At 40.0% G+C, this 18,691-nt stretch overlaps 2 protein-coding genes across 3 annotated transcripts; both read right to left on the bottom strand.

Annotated features, from left to right (window-relative positions):
* Window positions 1-1,952: 1,952 nt before the first annotated feature.
* On the bottom strand, window positions 1,953-6,237 carry LOC146483298 (uncharacterized). The gene is made up of 2 exons (XM_085106040.1): window positions 5,979-6,237; window positions 1,953-3,431 (listed from the first exon to the last, which is right to left on the bottom strand). Exons 1-2 carry the CDS (start codon window positions 6,003-6,005, stop codon window positions 2,457-2,459), a joined length of 1,002 nt encoding a protein of 333 aa, XP_084962166.1. The 5' UTR covers window positions 6,006-6,237; the 3' UTR covers window positions 1,953-2,456.
* A 1,727-nt stretch (window positions 6,238-7,964) lies between these two features.
* On the bottom strand, window positions 7,965-17,810 carry LOC146483297 (uncharacterized). Of its 2 annotated transcripts, none has more exons than XM_085106002.1 (4): window positions 17,703-17,810; window positions 11,533-11,901; window positions 10,090-10,449; window positions 7,965-9,637 (listed from the first exon to the last, which is right to left on the bottom strand). In XM_085106002.1, exons 1-4 carry the CDS (start codon window positions 17,758-17,760, stop codon window positions 9,432-9,434), a joined length of 993 nt encoding a protein of 330 aa, XP_084962128.1. In that variant the 5' UTR covers window positions 17,761-17,810; the 3' UTR covers window positions 7,965-9,431. The 2 variants fall into 2 exon arrangements, with proteins under 2 accessions (XP_084962128.1, XP_084962127.1); XM_085106001.1 differs by lacking the exon at window positions 17,703-17,810 and adding an exon at window positions 13,867-13,977.
* Window positions 17,811-18,691: the final 881 nt, after the last annotated feature.

Below are 18,691 nucleotides of genomic sequence, written 5' to 3'. Positions count from 1 at the left end.
AACCATAGTAATCCTGCAAGGTCTGGTTTTCTAACCAAACACTATAACAGGAACCTTTCTGAGGCGGCCACCTACAGCTGCTCTCTTACGATGTATTTTATTTCAATACCAAAGTAAATGAATATAACACTATAAAGGTATATAAAAATGCGACAAGTACAGTCAAATCCCATTATTACGATCACTGCTGGGACCAGAGAAAGCGTCCCTATTCTAGAGGTCCCCCTTTTTGGAGGAAAATGTTTGGTACTGCACCAAAAATACTGTCTGGAGTAACGAGGTGTCCGTAGAGTAAGCGGGTGTCCGTGAAGCGGGTTTCTACTGTATATAAATATTTACATCAGTTTCTATACAAATACATTAAATGGACATCACTTAGCAATACAATTTTTAGGTTTGCAAGATATAATGGACGTTATATAGATGTATACTACAATGGAAAAATGGAAAACTACGACAATAGTACTAATTAACTACCAATGTGATCTCCTAATTTGCTTGCTTATCCGAGATAAGGCTAGAGACAGCAGCCAAGTAGTATCAAAATCAAAACTGACACAGCTTTGCCTAGGTATGGTAAGGATCCTAAACGTGGTATTTTATAACACTGACCTTTCTTCTAACCGTGTACATATGACAGGCCTAACGTAATATAAATACTTTCTCTTTCATCGAGACACCTATAAAAGTATGTACACAGCAACATGAGACTACAAGCCTTGCTGATGGTTTTGTTAACTCTGACTTCGTTCAAGGTGGGGGTTCACCTGAAAGCCGTTTTCACGCCGCTTAAAATCGGTCAAATGGAAATATCTTGTTTGCACTTCAAGCAATAAAAAAACCCTCCATTCATAACACAAATCAATGATTCGGGGTGTTTTATGAATTTTTGTGTGATTTTTAGGTATATTTGGAAGGAAATAATTTTTCTTGAAGGATTGGTAAAATTAAAAGAAATAAGAAATGTTGAAGATTTAGTGAAGTTTTAAAATTAGAATTTGTAGATAATAATTAATAGACGGATACCAAGTTAGTCCACTAGCAACCTGGGTTGCTCTTGCGTGGTTATCCACTGTCTGTTAGTGTTCCAAAAATCATTTTCTTTCTTCTATCCATTCTTAAAACCTCTTCAAATTTCACTCAAATTCAGGTAGAGCCCCACCTTAATATATGCATGACGCAGTCAATTCAGCCGTCTCTATGTTCCAGAAACATTGGTTTCGTTTTTGATAGTACTATGTCGATGCTCCCTCATGTTAATTCTGTTTGTAAATCTGCCTTTTATCATCTTAGAAACATCTCCCGTATAAGAAAATTGCTATCCACTAAAACCACTGAGACTCTAGTCCACGCTTTTATAACCTCCAAATTGGATCACTGTAACTCTCTTTTATACAAGGTTCCGAAATATGTCATTAAAAAGCTTCAGTCAGTACAGAATGCCGCGGCTCGACTGATCACAGGCTCTCGCAGGTATGACCACATAAGCCTTATTTTATTCGACCTCCACTGGCTTCCAGTTTCCGAGCGAATTAAATTCAAAATAATTCTGCTCACCCACAAAGCTCTTCACCAACAGTCCCCCATCTACATACAAGACCTGATACGCCGCTATTCAACTTCAAGAATGCTCCGGTCGTCGTACGCATTTCGCCTGTGTCATGTCAACTATAATCTAAAGTCGTATGGCTCCAGAGCTTTTGCTGTTTCGGCCCCAGCGGCCCCAGAACTCTGGAACAAACTACCTGTCGAAATCCGTTCTTATGACAATTTAAATCTTTTTAAACGTAAACTTAACAATCATCTTTTTTCGAATTATTTTAAACAGATATGATTTTTTAAAACTTTGTAAAGCGCTTAGAACAAAACTGGATAAGCGCTATATAAGTAGTTATTATTATTATTATTATTATTATTAATCTGAAAGATGCTGAGTCCGATGTGAACCGTGGGGGGGGGGGGGGGGGGTACTCCCGAAAATTTTCGATAGGGGTGTGCCGCGAAGGTTCTCGAACCGTGACCCTATTTAAGGGTAAAGGAAGGGAAAACGGATACCCTTTTTAAGGACCGAACCCGAAAAATGACACCCTATTCAAGGGACCCAAACAACGGCTAATGTGCACGGATGAACACAAATCTCTATGAAAATCGCTTTTCTGATACTTCAGCGGACCTTGAAGCGGACGGCAGTTTTAAAAAGCCATTTCTTTTTCGTAAAACGTGGCGCTTACAAGTTTCAATTTAACTGATACAATTTAGGTACCCTATCTAATGACTAATCCAGGAACGCGTTGCTAAATGAGGAAAAAATGATACTCCATTTAAGGACTGGGAACCTCAAAAACTATACCCTATCTCGCGGCACGTACCTATATAGCCCATATATGGGAGTACACCGCCCCCCTCCCCCCCCCCCCCCCGGGGGATGTGAAACGATCTGAAGATTTCACTTCCATTCACACAGGGTTTATCATATGAGTGGACGCCTCTTGAGTTTCGTGCGCTGTGTCTGCCGTAGCTATGTCGTCAGCTCTGTTTACTGCAAGACTTTCAGAGATGCTTTTTGTTCCGCCCCCCAAGATGTCCACATCGTGATCAAAGAGCTTTGAAAAGAAGAAATCCGCTAAGTAATATCTCAACGCATTATTGGTCATCAAGAGCATCAAATCAACGACAGCTTTCATGTCTGGCGGATGCGCGGTAGACTCCCCATTGTTTCCCCCTTGTAACGGCTGAGCGCTGGGCAGAGTCCAATTTTTCTGGACATTTGAAGAGGTCGGGTGTGTCAGAGCTGTGCCAGGAGGATCCGACACAGTGAGAACGTTGTAGACAGCAATTGTCGAACCAAGAATGGCCATGGTGTAACCCTCAAGTGCATACAGGAGTAACGCTGCTTTATAAATCACCAATTTCAGCGTAGATGGGGTTCGAGACAGATTCACTGATGGGAGAAAGTTCAAGAAGAGTACCAGTGCCACTAGCAAAGACTTTTCAGACATGAAAAGCACGTACGAAATTGTTTTGGATGCTTTTGGCTCGTGTAGAATTACCAGAAGGTCGTAAATACACACTGACATAAGTGTTATAAGGATCTTCCAGAAGTACTTTTTCCTGCAGATGTGCCGTAAAACCGCCGGAAATCCTGGGAAGGAAGACAAACGGCGTGCATAAATGATCAACAAAAAAGAACTTGCAGCGCACAGGAAAAGCCAGGCAGCTTCAAAGCTTGCAGGGTGAGGAAAGAGACGAAAATTCTCACAAAGCGGTGTGGTTTGAAATTCCCTGGAGAAACAATCCCATGCCCAAGTAGTGAACATGGAGATCCCAACCAGGCGAGCCGCGAGGATCAACACAGCGCATGCCCACTTGAAGTTGTTGAGAAATCCTGCGACAGCATTTGCAAATCGTTCAAGGTTCTCGAGTAGCTTTTCCTGTGGTAGAAGAAGGAGGAATGATCGTCACTTCCGGGATCAAATTCAAAGGCACCTGGGACAAAAGCAATACCCAAACTAGACGACGATCTAAACGCTTTGGGTTTCGTCGAAAAATTTTGCCAGAATTCCTTGTAGATGAACGGCAGCTGGTTTAATTCCTGGCTTTTTTATGAGTGAGTTTAAGCTAAGTTAGGGAAGGAGAATGCCCATTACAGGCTCTGCGAGGCGCTTATATTCGACGAATTTTTTTATCTGCTTGTTATATTATGCGGCCGGTAATGCTTCTATCTGATGTGAAGCGAGGTGGAATAATTTGCGATATGAAACCCTATCTAGACAGGGGTTGGAGTTGGATTCCGTCCCAAAAACTGCTTCTAAGTTCTTCCAAAACATCAGAAAGTCACCAAAAAGTAACCAGAACAACAGAGTAACAGCAAAATAGGCTTAAATCGTTAAATGTGAAATTCATTATCTGAAAAAAGTAGTTGCCATGGTAACATCGAATCTCAACGACATTTAAGTGTTTCCATATAAATTCCAGGAAAATTCACCAAATTTTGTGACGATTGCTATCTAAAATATTAAACAAGTTATAGGCTTTCGAAGTTCGCACGTACAGACCGACAGGATTACTGAAGAACATTCTAGCAACAAAAGGGCTCACAATATGACCAGAGCAACGGCACTGGCATCGCAGAGGTCATGGGTTCGAATCCCGTTCAAGCCTGAATTTTTTTCAGGCTTTATTTCTTTGCGCAACTGCTAAGTTGCGTACAAACTGCGAGAATCTTTGTTCTATTTTAGTTTTCATCCGCAGTTCAAACAGTATGTGTTTCATATATTAACATTCAAAAGGGCTTTCCGCGAAATACGCCTCAAATTAGGGTAAAGATGCTGGAATTGAACTTAAAATACTTCGTCTCTTTGCACTTCAAGTATTCGCATCACAAATTAAAAGCAAAACAAAACAAAACAAAACGAAAGAAAAAAAAAACCCTGCTGCACTTTTCTTTACGCTCTGTAAGTCCCAAATTGTAAACACAATTGCAATTTCTTCTCGATGTTGGATCATCTACTTGCGCTTTCGATTACGATTTCCGGTCACATGCAACTTCTTTGTGACAAGAATTAATGTTACAAGGTTTCTTACACGGTACGAAAACTGGTAACAAGAATCTCACCGTATATATATTTGCGTCGAAACAAAGCAGGGGCACCCAAATAGAACGTTCGAGCACAATACGTCATTGGTGTCTCGTTTTATGCCCTTTTGAACGTATATTTAGGCTACTCATTTGTGATTTGTTTGGATTTGTAACTTGAAAATTGAAGTCCCCGAAAATCTCTGAGCCGTTAGCTTTTCGAGATTGCTAGGTGGCCGTACTTTGCACGTCAAACGGCATATTTGCCCCTCCAAAAACAAGCTGAGGGATAGGGTAAGCTCGTTAGGTTATGACGGTTTGAGGTGAAATCAGTTCGCTGAGGAAAAATATAGCTTTTCAATCGCAAGTAAAACCGAATTTTCCTGAAGCACTATATGCGTTCCGAAAACAAAATTCCACCGAAAATACCTTTGGGTGCCTTGCCAACTAGCGAAGATCTTTAAAAAGCGTTGTTTACTTTAGTTGAGCTCGGGAAAAACCCTACCGTTCCGCGCAATCTTCTCGATGAGAATCGATCAACGTTTTCGCGAAGTGAAACAGATAATTACTTGAAATCAGGCTCAATTTTATCACGGCTCTTCAGTTTGCCGAGTGGAACACTTGATGGTAGGTTAAATAGTCAAGGGAAGCCATTAAAACGGTTTTTTGTTCACTTCCGTTGGACGCGTAGACAAAAGGTATTTCGGTTTCGTTTTCTCGGCAGTTTCCCCGTCGACTGACATTTTACTTATTTTTGATATTTGCATAAAAAATAGCCTGTTCGTGGCCCTTTATTATTTAGTTGAAGAAACCAGTAATATAGAAAGAACTATAAAAATTTGTCCTTTGGGGATTAATAATGCTGTCAGTGCAGGGAAAAAAATGTTTGTAAGATATCTTCAGTGACTTCGAAAGACCGAAAACAATATCATGTGACCAAGTCATAAACGATCTGTGCAGAAGCGTATGGGGCAAAAGGCGGAAATCGTACGTTGCAACTAATCTAAAAGCACATTCGTTTTAGTTTGATTTTTTTTTTGCTGGAAAGGATCAGAAAGTAAACGAGAATAAAATCTTGACCCCTGCCAGTTCCTCAAACGAGAGGTGCATGAGTTAAGCTGAACTAAGCTAAGCTGGGGGATTGTTTTTGAGTTTCAATTCTCAGGGATGAATCCGCACATGATCATGCGGTTATAGATCTGTTCTATAGCGATAATTCTGCAGTTCCAAACTTTTAATCTCGCGCCGAGGGTAAACCGACTTTCGAACAACTGAGCTTGAAGCAAAAGGTAAAATCTGATTTCTGTGGTTTTTGCTATAATCGTCAAAGACACCGTATTCAGTTATTTTTGTCAAGTATTTGTATGGTTACAATCAGTTAGAGACATGAACTGGAGCTCACCTTTTCGTTGTGTTCCAGATGGCTCATCCTTTCTCTTTTTATGTTTGGTAGTTCAGTTAAAACACGTCGGATTAAAACTGAAACGGACTGAGCTCACCGGCAACGATTGGGAAAGATTCCTTCCCGCTTCCGCGAAATGCTTACTATATATCCGCTATCAACAGTGACACGGCTCAGGGCGTTCTTTTTAATTTCGTGATTTTAATTAGTGACCCTGACTTGACGCCATGTCAGCGCATTCATGTAGATGCTTTTCTGGCATATTCTACGGCACATACAGAGTAGTGGTCTCTGGTCAAGATTATAATGAGCTTTCGATAGGCTGTCTGCTACCTTGGACGGATAAAAACGGAATTGTGAAAAATGAAGCACAAACAAAAATTAAAATAAGGCAAACTTGGTTTGCATGACCTAAGAACTAAAAATACATGGCAAGAATGCCAAGTGTCAAAATGAAACTCGGGAAGTGGTCGAAGTCGTATGATTAGAGGTTTACTCTGAAATGACAAACTTCAACAGAAAAATTAAAACTTATGTTGTACGATATATCGATGTGACTACCATCATTATCAAGGCAAAGTGACTGTTTCTTCGTGGTTTGAATGTAAATGAGTGAAAACAATACAATTGTCATTTTGTTTCCGTTGTGACTATGGAAATAACTTATTCACAAACCTGAACCAGGCTATAGACAACAGGTCCAGTGTTCAAAGATAATTGCAGCGAAGTAACCTTCATCATTTTCAGTATCTAATTTTAAGACCAGAGAACGGCCAACAGTACAAGAAACAGCTACTGAATCCACGTGCAGCATAATCGAGGAAAAATCGAAATGGCATTTTAAAGCCCAGGGTAGTTGAAACCGAAACCAAAAATAATCAGCCAAAAATGCATTGTGTATCTATTCAAATTAGGTCTATACAGTATGAACTTTGTCGTTTGCACCAACCGTCAGTGAATTCCTCAACTGGCAAGCACATGCCCAATGTCCATGGGCTGTAAAAAATGCCGCAGCAAATTCGACTGCTTAATTTACGAGATGTTGATCATCCAAGGCCTTAAACCAAATTTGAGCGTGCAAACTGACTCCATCCGCCTTTCGTCAGCAGTCCAACGGTCCTCTGTTGTTAAGAAACAATACTTAAAAAAGGATACATATTAAATTTATCAACTAAGGAGGTCTTCGAGAATCTGATGACCCTTGTTCTTGATAAGTCGGATTTAAACCACACTTGTATCTCAGTTTTCCGTGAGAAAATTTTAGGGGAGGAGGGTGCCCCGATTTCAAGCTTGCAAGGCCAGTCAGTAACCGGCCGAACAAGTTTCAAGTTTCAAACTGAAAGAATGGCACTGCGGCATAAAGGCTTTATCAATGATTAGATTAGGAGCCACCATTTCAACTATTTCAAGTCTTCCACATTTAGGCCCTAAGGTAAGAGGAGCACTGATTCAGCTATTGACTCGGAGTGGGCGGAAATAGACGCGGGCTTCCTCTTCGTGCCTTTCCCCACTATCTAAAATGGCAGGATATAGGATCAAGCTATTAATTAGTCTTTGCAACAAATTTCAAGCATTGAATCTAGGTGCCGTCCGACGTATGGGCTGAATTTTAAACGACAACAACATTCCTAGCAGAGAAACACTTCCTTAGTTGAGACTCTTGGAATACCTATAGCTAACTTATAAACGTTGAGGTGTTTTTTGTTTTTTTTGTTTTTTGTTTTCGTTTTTTCGAAATGTTGATAAGTTTTCCAGTTATAAACATCATTTTTGCAACATTAAAATCAGTTACAAGATATACCACAAGATTGCATGCATGCGAGATGCAGGGATGGGATGGGCAACTTCAGTACAAACACTGGGGCGCCTGCTCAGAAGGAATGCAAACCAAAGAGAGCTACAAGTCAAGACCGTCAACACTAAACGTTTTACAAACTCAGGTTACCAACATAAAGATTTCAGAGACATAAAACAACAGGATTAAGTCAAAAATCTTCTCTCTTTTTTTTTTTAATTTCACCCATAACTTTGAAATGTAGATTTATATTACACGTAAGTACTGAAATAAAAACATATTCTATTTCTGGTTTAGATTATATAAGGTAAAAAAACAGTCAATGGCGCCCGCGCGCATACACATACTACCATTATTTTGTAATTTACCACATTTTTTTATCTACTTACTATATGTCATTTAATGGTGATGACACAATTCTGATGCAGTGAATTCTCCATTTCAGAAGTCTCACAAGCGAATATAAAAATATCTCATTTTCCTGACTTAATTTCGTTGCCAGCAACTTTCACGATCAGACTGCAAAATTTAAATAGAACGTTACAAAATACTGAATACGTACAATTAAAGAAAAAGTAGGAAAAGGCTATATTTATTGGCGAGGGTACCGTATCGTCCTTTAAATAGAATTCAAAGACAAAAGAAGTTTTTAAAAATTAGGCCGTGTCTATAGCTTGTCTATACCCAGCAGCCGGAAAAAGTTTAAAAAAATCTAAACACTTAGCATTCTTAGAATTGTGGGCTAACATGCAGTCGTTTTCAGTGTGAGGGTTTTACTCTAAAGGCTCGTTTAAGCGGTTTCAACATTTGCTTCAACATGCGTTCAACACTTTGTTGAGCCAACACAGGACGAAATGTCAAGAATCCGCAAACTGAAACGTTGCGGAAACGCGTGAAACCTTACGGAAACATAACGGCTAACACGTAAATGTCGGGAGCGTTTGAACAGGTCTTTCAACATTGTTAAAAGACAGTGCAAAAAAAATGTTGAAAGATTGTTGGAAGTGTGTTAAATCAAATTTAAATTGGTTTAAACTTTCATTCAACATCAATTCAATATTTCCTTTGTTCTTAAAAGTGTTGAATTGCGTTGAAACCGTTTTAACACTTCGTTATATAACATGATTTGGAAAATGAATCAATAGTGGTCTTAAGAATAATCGACTGCCGAAGCATTGAAGTTCGTCAAAACGATTTCCGGCTGCTGAGTATGTTCTAGGCACTTCCTGAAATTTATTGTGTCTTTGATTAATTAGGATCCATCGTATATTAATATATTATTTCCTTTTCTCAATCAGTAGCAATGGTTTATTGTAGAACTTGAACACCTTGTTTGCTTCTTTTAAAGTACTTGAAATGAAGTGAAAATAAATAGTACAAAACGGTAAAAAATGGGTAAGTCTTCGAAGAAATGAGTAAGTTGGTTAGTTGTCTTTACAAAATAATATAAAAGCGAACACAAAATGGAATAAATAAAATTAAGGTAATAAAGTCGGACGCAAAAACTTCACCTTACTTTTTACATTTCTATTTGATATATACTCGGATATTCACCGAATGGAAGGAGGCAACAACATGCAATCCGTGGTAAAAGTTTCGTTCCTCCTTTAGTAGAATTTTTGTGCTTGTTTTTCATTGATTTCATCTTTTGTCTCACGTCATCTCAGGTTGAGGCAAAGAAAAATTGCCAACAAAGTCAGAATGACTGTCAAAAGTTGTACTTGAGCACCTGATGCGTCATTACGCATTACTGGCGTAGCTGATGTACTGCCGACTGGACTGACAGCGATAGTGGACGGTGATGCACTCTCATTCATTGAATATGAAGACGATTTCAGAGGAGAAGGGTCAGACGGCTCTGAACCTGTGGGAAACGAAGAATACAGTAGCTTGAAGCATTGTACGTTTAGTTTTCTTTCTCAGCTAAAGCTCTAGTAGTCATTAGCCAGTAGTCAACAAGAGAGCTGCTGATGACCGCTTAAAGAGATTTAATCGTTAGTGCACTAGTTTTACCCTTGATATTTGCTGTTCAACTTCAAGTTGTCTATGGCAAATTAAATCCAAAGAGAGGATCCGGTTTGATTGGTCCCCGCTGAATTTTACGGACACGTCTCAGGGTGAACAGAAATGTCTGGTGACTCTTGAGGTGTCCGAATTTCTCCTATAGGTACAGGCAGACAGGTGACTAAATTCGAAAATCAGCCAGTCGGTCGACGAGATTGTGTCCGACTTAGAGGGTTGCCTTCCTATAGTGGTGCCTACTTTGAGAGAGTTTACTAAAGTTAGTGAAACAAAATACTACAAAAAGGCAATTACCTGGAGTATAAACTAGAATCTGGATCGTTGTCACTTGAACAGATATCGTGTTTGAACTTCTTGCTCTCTTTGACGAGATGTCTGTCAAGTGTGCTTTGCTTATCATCTTGGTGCCGTTATCCTTCTTCTGTATTCTAGTTAGCATTAAAGAGCCATCTATAACCTTCAACCTGCTCCAGAAAGCTGGCATTGGCCGTTTGTTGTTTCCCATGTTCGCAGTTGTGCCCCTTTCAGTGTCGATGTACGCAAACCTTCTACCGTTTGCGTCAAAAAGCTCTATTTCGACCAGTTGTTCCGGTGGGTAAATGTCAAACAAAACTCTGGTCAAATTGAGTCTACCATCTAACCAAGTCGACACACCTGAAGGTGAAAGAGAAGAGGTCAAACTATTAGGCAAGTTGAAAGCCGATCTATGATCTTGCCAAAAAATAAGGCATATTTGGTGTTATCCTCCAGTTGCTGTTGCTTGCAGCTAAATAAACAAATGAATCGAAACTGTTTGGCTTACAACGAACCACTATAAAGACAAGTCAGTTACAGTTACAAACGATCCCCTGTACCACCCGACCCCTCCATCCGTTGGTCTTATTCCTGAAGCTCAACACCTCTTGTTTTAGCATAATGATATGATCTTGCTCGCGTTTAAGCTTATTTTCCCATAAATTACATATCCCATTCATCGGACTTGCCAGACGTGAATTTTTTGAAAGTGAGCGCCTGACTGGTCTCCAGGAAATGTGAATTTGAGAAAGTCGACCCTTTCTTACGACCCGGGGGGGGGGGGGGGGGGAGGGTACTTCCTTATAAGAGGCTAATGGGATGTGCCGCTGGATGGGGTCGCATTTTCACGAATGGATTGACAAGAATGGGGTTGCATTTTCAATAGAGTTACTAGGATTGGGTCGCACATTTTCCGATTTTTGGGGTAGGAAAATTCTATTAAGTAGGGATTCAAAATGGTCTCGGTTAAAAAGTTCAGAACGTTGCTGTTTATTAAATGTAACAATCACCTCGCATTACATTCCGTTCTTGAAAGTAGATGCATAAATAGAAACTGACTTAGTTGGGATTGCGAAAATTATATTTTCCCTAAAAGTGACTAAGATGGGGTCTATAACTGGCCACAAAATAGACTATAATGGGGCAGGGGCTCTAAGAGGCCAGCGGCACATACCCAGCAAAACTGAACCCAAGTACCCCCCCCCCCCCCCCCGGGCTTACGACAGGCAATAAGTCTTCAATTCACAACTTTTGAAGTAAGTACGTAAAGTAGTGGTCAGGAACAGGGCCAGTTATAGCCTTCTTTCACGTAAGGTTGCATTTACACTCCGAAGGTATGCAACTTAACCATGAGACCCTTTGTAGGTCGTGGCACTCATGGGACGGCCAAGGACAGTTCAACAGGTTGAGAAAGTAAACACTATGAAAATTGACTAGACTTACAGACAATGGTGAATTCCACTTCAAAAATACTACGACGCACAGGGCTGTTCGTCAAATGAACCTCAAATTGGAACTGGATGTGGTCCCTCGAGAGGTTGCTCTGGCGCGAGTGTTCCACGGTTAAGCTCTGGTTAGCTCCTCTCGATACTCGTGTGCCATCTGGTAACAGTGGTGTCGTTACCATACAGCCGACCATGCTCCTGTTACAGTAAACAACTTTGATCCAGTGTGAGTCGTGAGAGTATCGGTATTTCCAGGACAGGTCAAGGATCAAGTCCTTCTTCACGGGTTCCACCGGTAAGGTTAGCGAACCACCGGAGCACGCTGCCAGTTTTGTAGGGACTATTGCCGTTGCTGTTGCTTTAATTCCTGAAAGGTAGCAGGATGACATAAGTTTTAAAGATATTCTGGATGCAAAGAAAATTTAAAAAATGTTGAAAAGGCGAATGTTTAGTGCAGCCTTTGTCAGATTGAGGGCAAGTGGCCTTGGGACCGTCGGAAATTGGAGTAGAAAAAATAAAAAATCTACCTGAGTATAAAGTCAGTCCAGGAGACAGAATAGTTGTAGTTATCTGTATTAAAGTGAGGAATACGATGCTCATACAAACGTGACGATCGGACCGTTTCATCTTCATCTCATCTCTCCGGCTCTCTCTTTATCCCCGTCACCGGCGGGTGTACATACTTTCACATATTATGTGATTGTTTCAATATACAGAACGAGTAAAAAATCGCCAACTTTGCAATATGTAAATTACAGTAAAAGAATTATATATTACAGATCGAAACTTTGCCGTTGTACAACGGCGAAGTGAATGCCTCTGTATATCACCGGCCATGTCTATGAATAGGGACATTCATCGGCAAAGCCAACAAAAACGTCACTTAAAAACATTTATTCACGTTTACAGCGTTACATGTGATCGACTCTGAATTGTCCAGAAACATTAATTATTTATCAGTAAAGGCGATGAGTTCCGATTGAGAACTGAAACTGAAAATTTACCTTCGAGTGCCCATGGTCACTTGTTCTGGTTATCTTAAAACGTGAGCAATTTCGGTTATATCACTGACGTTTATAGTTTATAGAGAACATAGAGATATGCTAAAATTTTTTAAGCGGCTCGTTGAACCTTTTCTTTTTTTGACTGCGCTAATGCTGTCGCCGTCGTCTTCGAGTGCGTAAGGTGGCCAATAGTGTCCCTCGCAGCCGTTCTGTGCGCGTTGCTTGACGAGACACAGAACGGCTGCGAGGGAGACTATAGATGCAACAGCAGTTCGGAAATTCGGGGACAGATTAAACTGTATTGAGACTAATTTAAAACACCTACCTACTTGATAAATCGGAACGTGGAAATTAGCTCTTAGCTTACATAAAAGTGTTTTTCATAAATCGGTTCTCCTTGGGTTTCCCTGGCTTATGCGAATAACATTCACGGCGCTTAAATTGCTATTCATGTCAATTACTATGATAAAATTTTCATTTAAATAACAGCTTTTTAAGTAATCCTGTTTATGAATTACCATTAACGACACGATGTACATAGTTAACATCCCAAGTAACTCTTTTGTTTAGAAGCGGCACACTCACGGTCGGGGGAAAGTCCCTCCGGAAGCGGTCACGGTATTTTTCCCTTTTTATTTAATTTCAGTTTCACAAAAACGTCTCTTGAAAATTGAATAAAAGTTTCTGCTGTGAGTAATGCCTTTTGAACAGATATTTTTCCCGACGCAAAATCGTTTGGTGCCCCTGATATTGATTCAGGAAACTGCGCAATTGTCAGCTAAAATCTAAATTCTCATCGCAACATCCATACTTTCCATCTTCACGAAACGTAAGCGTCATTTGTGCTGTAATCGAGCTTATTTGATTTATTCGGAACCACGACATCGAGGTCGAGCTTGGGTTGAATCTGTATCAAAGATCAACGCGTATCAGTAAATTGGGTCAATTGAAAACTGCACGAGCAGGTGATATACCCCTTACAAAGATCACTGGAGCTCACTTCAACATACCTCGCACATGACTATATTAGTAGGAACTAAGTAGGAATTTGCTATGCGGAATGACACTGGGCCTGTATCGTTCTGTTTAATTAAATCTACAATATAAACACAAATAGTGCAGTAACAGAATAGTGGACCACTAAGTGCATGGCAGTCCGTGCGAGACGTACGGACCATAAATTACGTATAATACGGTCCGTATCTGTGCAACTGTGAGTATTAGATATGGATGATGAACAGTAACTTAACCCTTCCACAGTATTCGACGGCTTCTGAGTAAAATCTTAAATCTGTTGCAGGGAAACAAAGTAATTGATAATCACTTACCAATCAAGCCAGTCAACGATAAAAGACCGAAAGTTATCAAATAATTCTTAGAATATATGTGAGCCACGACCATCTTTGTACTCGATTATCTTGATGTACAGACCACCGAAGCTTGAGCAGACTACCATGATTTCAATAGAGGCCAATTATATGGAGAATATGGAAACAAAAGGGAACTTTCCCTTGTTGATTTAATCATATCTCCCAAGTACTCTCATACGTTTTATTTAATGTTATGGGTTTAATTAAATGCTATTATAAGTTTCCACGATTTTTTTTATGCTTGCACTTGGTGGAGACCTGTTCACTTATCAAAGTGACGAGTTCTCGTCTTGATGAGATACTGGCTTGAGATGCGTGATTTTAAGAGGAAAAAGACACATGTTAATAAGAGAGCTGTGCACAGTTTGCAAATGTGCTGAATTGCAACATTCCACCACATGAACATCTGCTATGATATCTGCATTGTTCAATCCAGTGACCGTATTATAGGGATGACATAATCCTTGCTTGAGTGGACAGACGTGATTTAATCTAAAATTGACTATCACGGCTGCTTTGCCCAAGATGCCATCACGTATAAGTTGCTTTGAGGAAGTGCTTTCGAAGCAAAATATCCGATTTAATACATTAGCGCTGCTGTAAGCTGAAGCAAATACCTTTGTTTTGGGTCCTGTTCGGGCTAATTTCGCAGTGAACAAATTATGGAAGCAAGTTGTAAATTTAGGGACAGCAAACGGCTTAGGGTGGACTGTTCGGTCGAACTGCCTTGGAAATTCAGATTTAGTTTTTAAAAAAAAATTGTAGTTTTCTCTGGGAAAATGTCGGCTCAGAATTTCTTAACACACGAAAACTTTTATTCCCTTCGTTATTGGAGGGCAAATAACTCGTTTAAAATGCTAATGCGGTCAGCTATCATTTTCTTAAAGCTAAGAACAGTTCGTAAATTCGGGAAATAAGCCGGTGATTCGGTCGCCTAAAGTACTCTGAAATTTTCGGCTAAAGCCTTCGAACAGATGCTGTATTAGCTTCAACGCAAATATACCTTAAAGGGTAACTAAACAACCTGGTAACCCAGGAGACAACATTTGAAGCGTTCTCGTTGAGTGCTCCTGTAGATTGTCACTGATTGTCACACAACACCGTGATTCAGCGTCTCATTTGAATATGTGCTATTTTGTGCCGATCGAAGCGCAGCTACACCGCACCAATTGGGTCATTCCATTTTTTATTTCCCCCCCCCCCCCCCCCCATGGAGGGCAAGATTCCGACAGGTCTTGTTGTTCGACACCTCTCGATGAAGCAATTTCTTATTTCCGACACCCCTACGTATGACTGAATTCGAAATGGTGATTCGGACACCCCTATATCGCTACACATGTGTGAAAAAGTGATTCCGACACCCTTACGCGTGACTGAAATAATGATTCAGACGTATTGTGATTCCAACACCCTCATGTACTGACGTTAACCATTTAAATAATTGTCTTAATCATGATCTAAGCAAAGTGTACACTTGGTTATCAGCCAACAAGCTTACTTTAAATCTAACAAAAACGGAGCTTATGCTAATTGCATCTAGGCAGAAGTTATCGAATATTTCAGAAAGACCCTCTCTAACTATAAATGACATGGCTGTGGAACAGGTAGCATCAGCCAAATTTCTTGGGGTCTACATCGACCAAACTTTAAATTGGGAATGTCATATTGAAAATATCTCTAAAAAGATTGCTCCCGCCATTTAATATTTTAATCAATGTTTAACATAGCCTTGTTCAACCTCACTTTGATTATTGTAATGAGGTGTGAGGAAATTGTAACAAAGGCCTTTCTGATAAGCTTCAAAAGCTTCAAAATCGCGCAGCCCGCATTTTGATGTCCGCTGGATATGATAGCAACTTGGATGATTTGTTCCGGGCTCTAGGGTGGCGAAAACTCTGTCATCAAAGATTGGACAAAAAATCAATTATGATGTTTAAAACTTTAAATGGGTTGACACCTGAATATTTAAGATCAAACTTTGTTTTGCGCGATAATTTGAATTCTTATCATTTAAGGAATACTGAAAACACGCAAACTCTTCCACAACCACGCATTGACTATTTCTAAAGAGTTTCTCATACAGTGGAACTCAGTTGTGGAACAGTTTGCCAATAGAATTACGGCAAGCAACTTCCTTGAATGATTTTAAGACTAAATTGAGACACCACAGTTATAAGTAAGATTTTTAAACACGGCCTCCAAGAAAAGCAGCATTTATTGTTTAGCTTTGGTTTATTATTTTTTAACTTTTATAATCCTAGTTAGATAGATAGATAGTAAGTTGATAATGGCAATCTAGGTAGGTGATGGAAAAACCGTGTATAAATAAAGTTATCCTACTCTATCCTATCCTATCCTATCCTATCCTATCCTATCCTATCCTATCCTATCCTATCCTATCCTATCCTATCCTATCCTATCCTATCCTATCCAATCCTATCCTATCCTATCCTATCCTATCCTATCCTATCCTATCCCATCCCATCCCATCCTATCCCATCCTATCCTATCCTACCCTATCCCATCCTATCCTATCCTATCCTATCCTATCCTATCCTATCCAATCCTATCCTATCCTATCCTATCCTATCCTATCCTATCCCATCCCATCCCATCCTATCCCATCCTATCCTATCCTATCCTATCCTATCCTATCCTATCCTATCCTATCCAATCCTATCCTATCCTATCCTATCCTATCCTATCCTATCCTATCCTATCCTATCCTATCCTATCCTATCCTATCCTATCCTATCCTATCCTATCCAATCCTATCCTATCCTGTCCTATCCTATCCTATCCTATCCTATCCTATCCTCATGTTTGCTGAAATGACTGTTTCCAACACCTCCCTATAGGGGGTGGGGGGGGGGGGGGAATAAAAAAATAGAATGACCCAATTTCCCTCTAACCTACCTGCGATCAGGCGTTCTTTTTTTCGGGGAGCGCGAAAGTGTGGCAGTGCGAGAGTCGGAGGTCGGGAGAAGGGAAGAAAAACAAAACGACGAACAAAAAGGTACCCAACCGAAAACTTGACGCGGTCTGCCCTCAGAGAGAGGGCATCCCGAGAAAAAAACAGAAAAGAAACCAGCTTGTTAACTAGAATATAGGCTACATTAAAGAAAAATCTCTGTGTAAAATGGTTCTTCATCCGGTTGACGGTTCCCGGTGAATGATAACAACTTTTGCTACCACCTTTTCAAAAATTAAACTCAATGTCGTTGTAGTTTCCTTAATGGACGTTAGACGTTGGGAAGTTTCAGGCAGCGGAAAGGAAACGAATGTGAAAGCGGGAATTATTGACGAAGAGTGAGAACGGGTTGGGCTGGGATTTTTTCCTAATGTTTGGTAAGTTCAAGTAACGGCTTGGAGGTGTAATAAAAATATATGGGAGGGGAAAATAATACAAGACTAATCCAGACTGAAAAGTGACACTTTCAACTCAACAAACACATACCACAAACAAAAAATACTACACGTGCTTAATCCAGATTCTCGTTTAATACATTGTACCCTTGTTCAGTATAAACATGCGAATTTACTACATTTTTCTATTGAGATTATGCTTCAATACTTCATTCCCAAATCGGAAGATACATATTTCCCTTCCCGTCAAGACAGTAATTAATACCGCACAATTACTCATTCCTAATATCCAATTGTCACGCATAAAACAAGATCGTTTAATCCTACAGCATGAAATATAACCACTTCCGTTATTTACGGCGTGTTCGTCTTAATCGACCCAGAAGGAGTGGGACAGGAACGACAAATCACCGCAATAACTCACTTACCCAACAGCAGAATCCAAACCAGCGTAAAACATATGATCCAGTGCACAGAATTCTTCATCTTTTGCTAATGCATCTCCTTATCTATCCTCACTAACAATGACTTATCATCCAAGCATGGCGAGTTTGTCCGCTTTCTTCACCTTTATAGTGTAAGGGCAGAACGTCACAGTGGTGTAGAATAACCGGAAATGCATAATGTTCCTTAATTAGCACAGGAAAAAACACACAGGCTCGATTGAGATTTTATTGTCTATTATTTGTTTTCCTTCTATGGAATAACGAACCAGGAAAAAACAGTTCTAAAAACTAACCAGGTGCATCAATAAAGTTCCATAATGGAGTTCGAATTGAAAATGCGCTAACTCTTCGCATTCTTTGGATATTTAAGTGGTGATACAACTCAAAAGCCGAATGACCCGAAATCATGTTTAATAACGTGACATGATAACCTGGTTCAACAGAACTACACAGTACGATGATAAGTAATGGTACGGGAGTACAATTCCGAGAGTAATCGGGCGAGTAATTTCAAATCGACCGAGCGCGTATAGAGCGAGGCCAGTAAAATCATGATTGTGGCGCTTGAAAATGTTTAATTCTTTATGGTTATCTGTTGAGATTGGCGCATTAAACTTCTCTTTATGAATCGGTTGGCCAGAAGTTTGTCGAGACTCTGTTGTGAGAAAAAAGGACACCAAAACTCGAACTGTCTTAATGGGGTCCGCGCTGTGTGCTGCCATTGCTTCCGATTATCTGGTGAACCATGCGAGTTTGAGGTACGTGCAGAGTTAACGATTAGCCAATTGCGAAATGTTTAATTGTAAAATAAAGTAAAAGTCATTAATCAATAAGTTTGTTGACAGACGTAACACAAACCTATTACCGGAAACATGCGGAAGGTAACTTTTGTACTATTAGATTCTCGGTTTTCACGAAAGACTGACGGGCAAAAAAATCCCGCGTCCCGTACCCAAATTTTTGGCCAATCG

This window comes from Pavona decussata, unplaced genomic scaffold (assembly GCF_977016875.1).
Source record: "Pavona decussata unplaced genomic scaffold, jaPavDecu1.1 SCAFFOLD_39, whole genome shotgun sequence".
Lineage (NCBI taxonomy): Eukaryota > Metazoa > Cnidaria > Anthozoa > Scleractinia > Agariciidae > Pavona > Pavona decussata.
This window is presented reverse-complemented; position numbering and strand designations above follow the sequence as displayed.

Excerpts from the sequence above, each read along its gene's own strand:
- LOC146483298 (XM_085106040.1), bottom strand. The coding sequence starts at position 6,005 with ATGAGCCATCTGGAACACAACGAAAAG. Across the intron at positions 3,432-5,978 it reads ATCTGGAACACAACGAAAAG|GAAAAGCTACTCGAGAACCT; the intron begins GTGAGCTCCAGT and ends CTTCTACCACAG.
- LOC146483297 (XM_085106001.1), bottom strand. The coding sequence starts at position 13,939 with ATGGTCGTGGCTCACATATATTCTAAGAATTATTTGATAACTTTCGGT. Across the intron at positions 11,902-13,866 it reads ATCGTTGACTGGCTTGATTG|GAATTAAAGCAACAGCAACG; the intron begins GTAAGTGATTAT and ends GCTACCTTTCAG. Across the intron at positions 10,450-11,532 it reads AGTGGAATTCACCATTGTCT|GTGTGTCGACTTGGTTAGAT; the intron begins GTAAGTCTAGTC and ends TTTCACCTTCAG.